Consider the following 9,759-nt stretch of genomic DNA (forward strand, 5'->3'; position numbering starts at 1 on the left):
GTCTTAACCTAGTTAAGTAGTTGCAAAAAAACTGTCAAATCAACATTTCATTTCAACACTGCAAGCATAATACTGCTCACATTTGATTGATGGTTAATGGAATATGTTCAATTGCACCTTACCAAAATGCATGTCAAATATTTTCACCCTTCCATGCGTTGTAGTGAAACTTTGTTTTTCAGACGTCTGAAATTTTTGCCAACTAATTGCCTCAGTTTTGTGATTGTTACATGCAAGTGTAAAATTGCATGTAAATAGCCCATTTACACTATACTATATTGATAGATTGAAATAGAGTACCCAAACAAAGCACCCTACATGTTGCTGACTCACTTTTGACTGCAAATAACCCACCATGGGGCCAAAGAAATTTGGAACTGCCAACAATTTTTATTTCTAAGTTAAGTTATTTCTCATTTTATGCTTCTGATACTATAATTAGTAACCCCAATAATATCCATTCATTCATTCATTTTCGCGAGGGTCGCGGGCATGCTGGAGCCTATCCCAGCTGTCTTCGGGCGAGAGGCAGGGTACACCCCTGGACTGGTGGCCAGCCAATCACAGGGCACATATAGACAAACAACCATTCACACTCACATTCATACCTATGGACAATTTGGAGTCACCAATTAACCTAGCATGTTTTTTGGAATGTGGGAGGAAACCGGAGTCCAATAATATCTATTTTTGTTAATATTTTTGAGTGTCTGGAATGGACTAATTGGATTTGGATTATTTCCTAGGGGGAAAAATTCCCTCGATTAATGAATAATGACAACAGAAGTCAAATTGTATAAAGAAATCAAAACAAGCTGTCATTGTACTATTGGAATAATACCATATTTAATTCATAAAAAACAATTTTCAATGCCAGAATGGTACCATGCTATCACTTTGATACAGTTTCTCTCATGTATTGCGTGATTGAAATGACCCATGGTATTCGTCGTCCCAAAATAACTCCCTCCAAACACAAAGAAATTCACATTCCGTGACAGCAAACGCTGAAATTGAAGTTGACGTGTGAGGTATGCAAAGTCCATGCGATCCAAAGTAAATCCTGATGTTTTAAATCAGGTGGCAGCAGCTACTCTTCCTGCAGCAGGAAGCTGGATGCTCCTTCTGATGAGAGAATCATCCTGGATAAGTCAGCTGCTATTTTACATGCTGGTTTCCCTGGAGAGGATGGGGGGGGGGCTGGACTATTTCGGCTCACATCAGCCCGGAGCTGCTTGTCATGTGACGGCTGATGAAGAGCGTTTAAATCCACAATGTCTGCTGTGCTATAATTGGATCACTGCTGCCTTTGTGACCAACAAAAATGATGAGAAATTGTAGTGATTGCTTCTTCTTAAAGCTCATTTTTACTGCTGGGCTCTTTAATCTGTGTACACACACACACACACACATCTTCAGAGGTGTGTGTTAATGACAGTGTGTTGTCGCATTGTTACACAATGGTTGTCCAGACTCCACACACACCTCATCTCTTCTTTCCTGTTGGGTTCCCAAGTGACTCGTCCCTCCTCTGGTCCTTACCTAAATTACAACCTTCACCGTGCCACACTCAGCCTGCAGCTGACTGGGGGGTGTTGGGGAGGGCACTGGTATTTGGGGCCCCAGGCAGAAAGCTTTCATGTGAGGCCCTGGGAAGATAAGGGCTTACACACACACACGGTGATGAGCCTGTGTCAAAGACCATTCATTTATTGCATGAATGGAGCACACAACAAAACACACACCTGCGTTGGACATGAGTGTCTCATTGTTGCCAAATCTTCATCCGTTCTCATGTCCACTCATGTCCATTCTAATGTATTCATCACTCATTTCCAATCCCATTTTCCTATCTATGTAATCGTTCACATATTCACGTTCTCATTTTCATTGGTATTCTCATCGTCATTTTCATTCCTACCCTTATTCACACTTTCCTTCTCATTCATTCTCATATGCTGTATGTTGTCAGTCCAGTGTATTCTTTTCTCTCAGTCTCATTCTACCACATGTATACTCATTCATTCTCATATTTATGCAGCTCTGTTCCCTTCATTGTTGTTGTTGTTCATTCTCATAATCATAGTCAACCCTATCATATCCTCATTCTGACATTCATCCTCATTGTCATATTCATAGCTCTCCCATAGCTCATTCTTGCTCTAAGTATCGTTCATTCCAACATCTGTTCTAATTTGCACCTTTATTCTCACATTCGTTCTCATTCTGCTGATTCAGACTTTTTCTGATACTCATTCTTTTACAAATTGGTCGTATTCATTCTCACATTGTTCTCATTCTGATTATTCAAGCCACCGTTTATGTCTATTCTCATAATTCTCATAGTTCTTGTTCTCAGAATTCCTTAGTCATTCTCAAAATTCATTCTAATTCTGGTATAATATTGATGTTCATTTGAATTCTCATTCTGAAGTCCATCCTCATTGTCATATCCATTGCCTTCATGGCGGTTCATTCCAATATCGATTCCTGCATTTATTCTCATATTCATTCTCATTTGAACTTGATTATTCAAGCCACCATTTATGTCTATTCTCATAATTATTCTTGTTCTTGTTCTCAGAATTCCTTAGTCATTCTCATAATTCATTCTAATTCTGGTATGATATTGATGTTCATTTGAATTCTCATTCTGATGTCCATCCTTATTGTCAAATCCATTGCCTTCATGGCGGTTCTGAGCATCGTTCATTCCAATGTTGATTCCTGCATTTATTCTCATATTCATTCTCATTTGAACTTGATTATTCAAGCCACCATTTATGTCTATTCTCATAATTCTTCTTGTTCTTCTTCTCAGAATTTCTTAGTCATTCTTATAATTCATTCTAATTCTGGTATAATATTGATGTTCATTTGAATTCTCATTCTGATGTCCATCCTCATTGTCATATCCATTGCCTTCATGGCGGTTCTGAGTATCGTTCATTCCAATATTGATTCCTACATTTATTCTCATATTCATTCTCATTTGAACTTATCCTGCTCCAATTCATCCTCCTGTCCTACGGTCATTCTCATGTTGCTGGTGCTTCATATGATCAAGACGAAGACTTGAGACTATCTTGTCTCAATGACAAGAGTGTGGATCAGACTGGTGCAAGAGACGTCCATCATACTTCCCCAGAGGATGAGAATGAGGAGGGAGGCGGCGATGATGATAATGATGTGACCTTTCCTTCTCCTGACCAAACATTCCTGTGGGATGCATCTGTCTCTCGTACCATGACATTTATCTCATCTACATAGAGTACTCGTTCACATGGACTCGTTAGAGGTGGAAGAGCAGCAAGACGTGTTGTCTCACTAGGCAGACTTCTGTCATAGAAAGGATCTTTGTCTAGTGCAGTGGTCTCAAACTCAATTTACCTGGGGGCCACTGGAGCTAGGGTCTGGGTGAGACTGGGCCACATCAGGTTTCCCCCCCCAAAAAACGCATTTATTAAAACAGAAAAATATACAAACTTTTTCAGTGCTTTAGTTCCGATTTTCTACAATAAAAGCTCTGATAAAACATTCCACTGTTCTCAAATATCTTAATTTTTATTTTTCTGCACAAAATAAGATGAAAAATAAATAAACAAATCAAGAATAAAGAAAATCAATCAATCAGTAATAAATAAATATAATAATAATAATAATAATAAAACGGCAAATAATAAAAACTTAAGAAACCACATATAGTTGGTGGGTAGACAAATTATTTTTTCAGATTAAAATTAACAAAGCATTATTAGAGCCCTGTAGACATGACAAAACACGACTATAGTCACATTTATACTCTTTTTATTTACAACATATTGCGCAACTGCAGGGTCTTGAGACACATGCTAACTCGCAAACTAGAGAGGTAGCGACCTCAACGGTAGCCTTCATGTTATTTCCTTTCAACTTAAATAGCCAATTTACCACTTCCACACGGATAGGGAGGATAACTATTAACAGTTATTTAACCTTTAACATGAACATTAATCAAACGTGATAATTTTTTCTGGGTACATGATACCATACAGCATCCATATCAAACTTGCGCGGGCCGCACTAACATTAAACTTTCATATCAAGGCGGGGGCCTCAAACTGGTGTCCTGCGGGCCACATTTGGCCCGCGGGCCGCGTGTTTGAGACCCCTGGTCTAGTATTTTTGGCAGTGGGTGTTTAAGACAGCAGCGTGTTCATGTCATATAGTGTGTTTTTGCAGTTGTTCCTTTGAAAACAGAATCTTTGACTCGTGCTCACCATAATATTAGCATTAAAAAAAGCACCTATAATAATTGAGTTAAAGTCCTGAGCTGTCCCTATGGTGTGTTTATGTTGGCACACATTAGTATTATCAGATGATGGTTCATATCAAAGTATCCAATTTTTGAGCGTGAGGGTGAAAAATATGCCGGCAAAGCATGCCGTTGAAAGATTTGGGGTGCTGGTTGTTGACAGTGGCGAGGGTTCGTGCGTCGGTGTCATGAGGGCTTCCAACATCTGCGCTGTGACAACGAGCCTTCACTCAGTTATGTCAGTGTTTGCTCAGCAGCAGCATTGTCCTCCTCGTCCTCTGAGGGACTGCTGCTCTTGTTTTTCACTTCGGACGGTTGAAATGCAAGTTGGTACGCAGTGTTTACATTTGTCATCCCATTGTCATTTCAAATGAATTTACTGGCATCAAACTAGTTACAAGTCCAACAATTGTACTTTCTTTTTGAGAGGTACAGGTGTCTTTTAATACCGTGTCCACTAGTTGACCCCCTTTGTTACCCTGTCGACACCCTCCATAAATGGCTCTTAGACTGACTGCATGTTGTAATATACACTCACTGGACACAACATTATGTACACCTGCACTGTCTAATCTGCTTTTAAAACAATTATAATATATTTCATTCATCCATAGATTTGATCACAAATGCATGAACACAAATACAAAAATGTAATGACATCCAGACAATGTAAAATGTAAGCCACAGCTCCCGTAAATGAGCATCAATTACAAAAAATCACATAAATAACTAAGAAAATACATATTTCTGTGATATTAATGCAAAAATGACATTGTTTTTCATGAGTGTACTGTTTTTAAAATAAGCAACAGAAACGCATGTTTTAATAAGATATGAAATTATTTATTACATTATTTAGTTTTAAGGAAAACATAAAATTTACTAAAAGTATTCAATTATTTACTGTCAAAATTACCAACAAAAGTCATTTTTTGTATTTATTATGTTTGGGAAACTACTTTATTTACCAAGTAATTTTTTTTATGGGTACAGTTTGTTTTCAAACCATTAAAATTCTTTTTTTTAAAAACTGGGGATGGTTGCAACAAAGGGATCGTTGAAACCCTCTCTGTTTGACCAATCAGGAACTAGCTGTGGTGACGTCATCAATATGCCCGTGTACAAATTGAGCTCACTGATGAAGCCTCACGCCTGTTGAAAACGGTCTGTTCTGGAGCCAAAAAAAACACAATTTCAGGTAAGAACTACAAAATTTACATAGTGTCCATTGTGTTGTGGATACAATTGTTTGACTTCCATATAAGCTCAAGGAGTAGTTTGTCTTGTTTAATTTGATGTGTTGCGTTAGCGCTAGCTTTGAAGCTAAATGCTAAAAACAGTTAGCTTTTTAAGGGGCGGCGTTGTCCGAAATTGGACCTAAGATTGGACCTTAGATGTTGTTCTTCATTCTTTGAATCTAAAGGCGTTCATTGAATCTAAACGCTTAAACAATACTACTATTCGTAAATTCCTAAATGAGTGACGTCACAATGAGGAGCCTGTCGTGGTGACGTCACCGCCAAGTGAAGGAGGAGGAGGAGGAGGAGGAGGAGGAAATGAATTCAACACACAAACACACACACACACACAGACTCACACACACACAAAGTGGCTGTCAGCGAGTCTTCCCACATTCTCCTCTTAAACTGGTGAGTCCATTACTGTAATTGCTTATATATGTATATTTTAAATTGGGAGTAGCTTGAATTGAAAAGTTGAAGTGAAGGAAAAAAAGACATTTTAATCTGAATAGCAGCAGATTTGTGCACAGATGCTTGTGTTAAAGTTGCCAATACGACATCGTTGAAGAGATGTTTTCTTTCGGGAACTTTTCAAGAAGAAAATAATATGACGTAACACCAGTGGACTAAGTAAAAGCATTACTTTGGTGTTCTTTATTTTACATTTTGATATATCAGACATTTCCTCACATTTTCTTCACAAGTTTGATGTTTGATAGTGTTTAATTTATGCTCGCGTGTGCGTGGACAATCATTTTAATTATTTAATTGATGTATAGTGCTATAAACAATGTGTATATTTTTGAAGAACACAAGAATACAAAATAAGCCTTTTAGTTCTTGAATGCTTTTCTTAAAGCGTCATGCCCGGTCTCTTGCGCCCCCTGTTGGCCGCCTGCCTGCTAGTACAACTACTACCTGCCTCGTGGTGCAGGATGCCTGAATACAACAATGGATTCTACTACCATGACGTCACCAATGGCAACGGCAATGGAGAGAGTGGGTCCTCTTCTTATATTCAATTTTTTTAAAGGTTCCATATTGTATTTTTCACCAAAATTGAATGAATAAGTGTCCCACAAACATGTATTGAAAGTGTGTTTTTTACAAAATTTAGCTTTGATGCCGGAAGCCCAGAGTGTGTAGCTTTAATGCTAATGGGCTATGTGGTCCACACCTGTCTCAGATAGTGTGGGTTTCCAAGAAGCACTATTATGTAGTATATCCACTTTTTACACACTTTTGGACTTGTCCAGTCTAACTTAATAGATGCCTTAAATCGCGTACAATAGAAGACGTTAGCAGCAGTAACATAGCTATGTGAGCTAATGCTAACACAACAGTCCCTTTTCATTGGCAACATCCTTCTAGAACAGCTTATTTACTGAAAACAAAATGATCACACAGCTAGTTGGCAGAGCTCCGGTCGTCTGCCAAGTGTTTTTTCACAGTAGTCTTGGATCTTGTACAGGTATTCATGACGAAGTAAATTTACAGTATATAAAAAAATCTGAGCGTCAAATGGGACAAAATTGGCAAAATGTGTAGGCATACATGCAGACCTTTTATACACTTCTTTAAAATGAACTTTTTATACACTTTGCAATAGAGGGGCTCATTAAAATAAACCATTCTCCGATGTGTTCAAGTCTACTTCAACGGGGTGCGTCTGCACGTGGAGTCCCCGCAGCCGTCAGTGTCAGCCACCAGAGGGAGCAGCGTCACGCTCCCGTGCCACTTCCACTACGTGCCTGAGCTCAGCGCCCCCCGCAGGACACGGGTCAAGTGGTCATGGTTGCCCGCCCATGGCGCCTCCATCGCTTCCCCGGCTATTGCCGCCGCCTTCGCCATGGAGACGGAGGTGATGGTTGCCATGGGCAACCGTCACCGCAGCTACGGCAGCTTCCGCGGCCGCGTGCGGCTGCGACGCTCGGCGCCAGGCGACATGTCACTTGTCATCAATGAGCTGCGCCTCAACGACACGGGACGGTACCGATGTGAGGTGATTGACGGATTGGAGGATGAGAGCGTCACCGTGGAGCTGGAGCTGCGAGGAAGGTTGACGATTGGTTCGATGACGTAACTATTTATTCTATTTCAGAGGGTTTCACAGATGAAAGCATAAAAGCCTGGGTCAAAGGTCAAAGTCACTGCAATATGAAATGCAGCAAACGCAAAAAAAATTATTTATTTAGCAGTTTTCATCCAATTGTCTCCAAACTAATTGGATATGAAGAAGATAGGTAGCTGCTCAGCTGATTCAAATTTGGCAGTGAGGAGATGATGTAGGTCAAAGTTCTAACAAGTAACGAGGTGAAACATTTAATTGCAACAAAGTACATTGAGTCATATGTCAAATGAATGGCTTTCCAGAACTGTGTTTAGTTTTGCGTTAGCTTTTAATATGCTGACCTAGTAACCAAAAACAGGTTACCTACTGTAACATCAAAGTGCTCACAACTGGGGTGGGTCTTACCCCACATTAACACAAGCCAATAATGCCAATTATCTGTTTTCCTGCATAGGAGTGGTGTTTCCCTACTTCTCAGACAAAGGACGCTACCAGTTCAACTTCCTGGAGGCACAGCAGGCATGCCAGGACCAGGACGCCACGTTGGCCACCTTTGAGCAGCTGTTCACAGCGTGGGACGAGGGCCTGGACTGGTGCAACGCCGGCTGGTTGGCCGACGGCACCGTGCAGTATCCCATCACTACGCCACGCGACGGTTGCGGGGGCTCGGACCTGGAGCCCGGTGTGCGCAGCTACGGTCCACGCCACCGCCTCCTGCACCGCTTTGATGCCTTCTGTTTCTCCGCCTCTGTCAAAGGTCTTTATTTATATTCTAAAACATGTATTGTTTTTTTTATATCCAAGTATTTTTAATGTCAAAATATTTATTTTTGCCTCATAAATATTTACAAATATATATTTTAGTTAATGACGACATGTATTTTTAAAATGTATTCAGAACAATACACAATTGTATATTACTGTATATGAACATTATTTTTTTATTTTATTGTGTATTGTGTACAATGAATGAATGATTACATTTGTTTTAAACAATGGATGGTAAAGTTGATGTTCTCCTGCTACAGGGACGGTCTACTTCCTGCAGAACCCATCCAAGCTCAACTTTACAGAGGCGGTCCAGGCTTGCACCAAAGCCTCCAGTCACATGGCCAAAGTGGGCCAACTGTACGCCGCCTGGAGGCTCACGGGAATGGACCGCTGCGACGCCGGGTGGTTGGCTGATGGCAGCGTGCGCTACCCCATCACCAAGCCGCGGGCTAACTGCGGACCACCTGAACCTGGGGTGCGGAGCTTTGGGTTCCCCCCACGGCACCAGAAGTTTGGTGTCTACTGTTATCGGTAGAGGCTCTGTTAGCGTTAGCTTTAGCCTGCTGTCAAATGGGCTTTATTGGCTCCATTGCTCTCCTCATCCACCTACAACTTTCTGTGACCATTCAGTAACCACCCTTTTCCAGTGCACGGTACCAGTTTGACATGATTCACCTCAGTTTGGGCTGAAATAGCCACTCGAAGCTGTGAAAAAAAGGAGGCATGCTAACAAATAACAACGGAAGAGGACATTTTATCCACGAGGAGACAGCACCAAAGTGGAGCGCTGCAGCTGAGTGGAGACTGTGGAGTAAGCTAATGTTAGCATGTGTTTCTGTCCTCAAATGTTTGCAAGTACAAGAAATAGTACTAGTAGTAGTACCAGTAGTGAGTAGAGCCGGGTGCCATGCGCTGGAAAAGGGTATTAGACCACCATAGGGCAAAATGAACTTTCACTTCCTGAAGTGAGAAGGGACATTACAGTAGTGCTGTACTACAAGCTAAGGATTTATGCCAGTATGACAGAAGTACATGAAAAGTACATATTGGAAGTGTACGTCTATAAAGGGCTCCTACCAACAATGTATGCCATTGTCCTTGTTTATGTGTCCAATGCGAGACCACGCATGTTTTTTTATACACTATACAGTAAATGTATGTCTGTGCATTTTTTAAAATCATTTTATACAAGTCAATAAAATTGCTGCTGTTCATGTACATTTGTTTTTTTTCCAATGAAAATTTAAAGCTCATAATGCCGCTGATGCCAGAGAACGAAAAGTGAGAGTCGGCAAGAAGTTGGTACAAAAAGAACACTCAGGCTTATATATATATATGTATATATACGTATATATATATATATTAGAAAATATTTTTTGAGA

At 40.3% G+C, this 9,759-nt stretch overlaps 1 protein-coding gene across 2 annotated transcripts; it reads left to right on the forward strand.

Moving 5' to 3' along the window:
• The first annotated feature begins 5,371 nt into the window (after positions 1-5,371).
• Positions 5,372-9,718, forward strand: hapln3 (hyaluronan and proteoglycan link protein 3). 2 transcript variants are annotated; one of them, XM_058075557.1, is made up of 5 exons: positions 5,372-5,492; positions 6,395-6,534; positions 7,185-7,604; positions 8,061-8,363; positions 8,635-9,717. In XM_058075557.1, exons 2-5 carry the CDS (start codon positions 6,399-6,401, stop codon positions 8,910-8,912), a joined length of 1,137 nt encoding a protein of 378 aa, XP_057931540.1. In that variant the 5' UTR covers positions 5,372-5,492; positions 6,395-6,398; the 3' UTR covers positions 8,913-9,717. The 2 variants fall into 2 exon arrangements, with proteins under 2 accessions (XP_057931540.1, XP_057931541.1); XM_058075558.1 differs by lacking the exon at positions 5,372-5,492 and adding an exon at positions 5,499-5,943 and having other exon boundaries at positions 8,635-9,718.
• Positions 9,719-9,759: the final 41 nt, after the last annotated feature.

Source organism: Doryrhamphus excisus, chromosome 6, assembly GCF_030265055.1.
Source record: "Doryrhamphus excisus isolate RoL2022-K1 chromosome 6, RoL_Dexc_1.0, whole genome shotgun sequence".
NCBI classification, from domain to species: Eukaryota; Metazoa; Chordata; class Actinopteri; order Syngnathiformes; family Syngnathidae; genus Doryrhamphus; species Doryrhamphus excisus.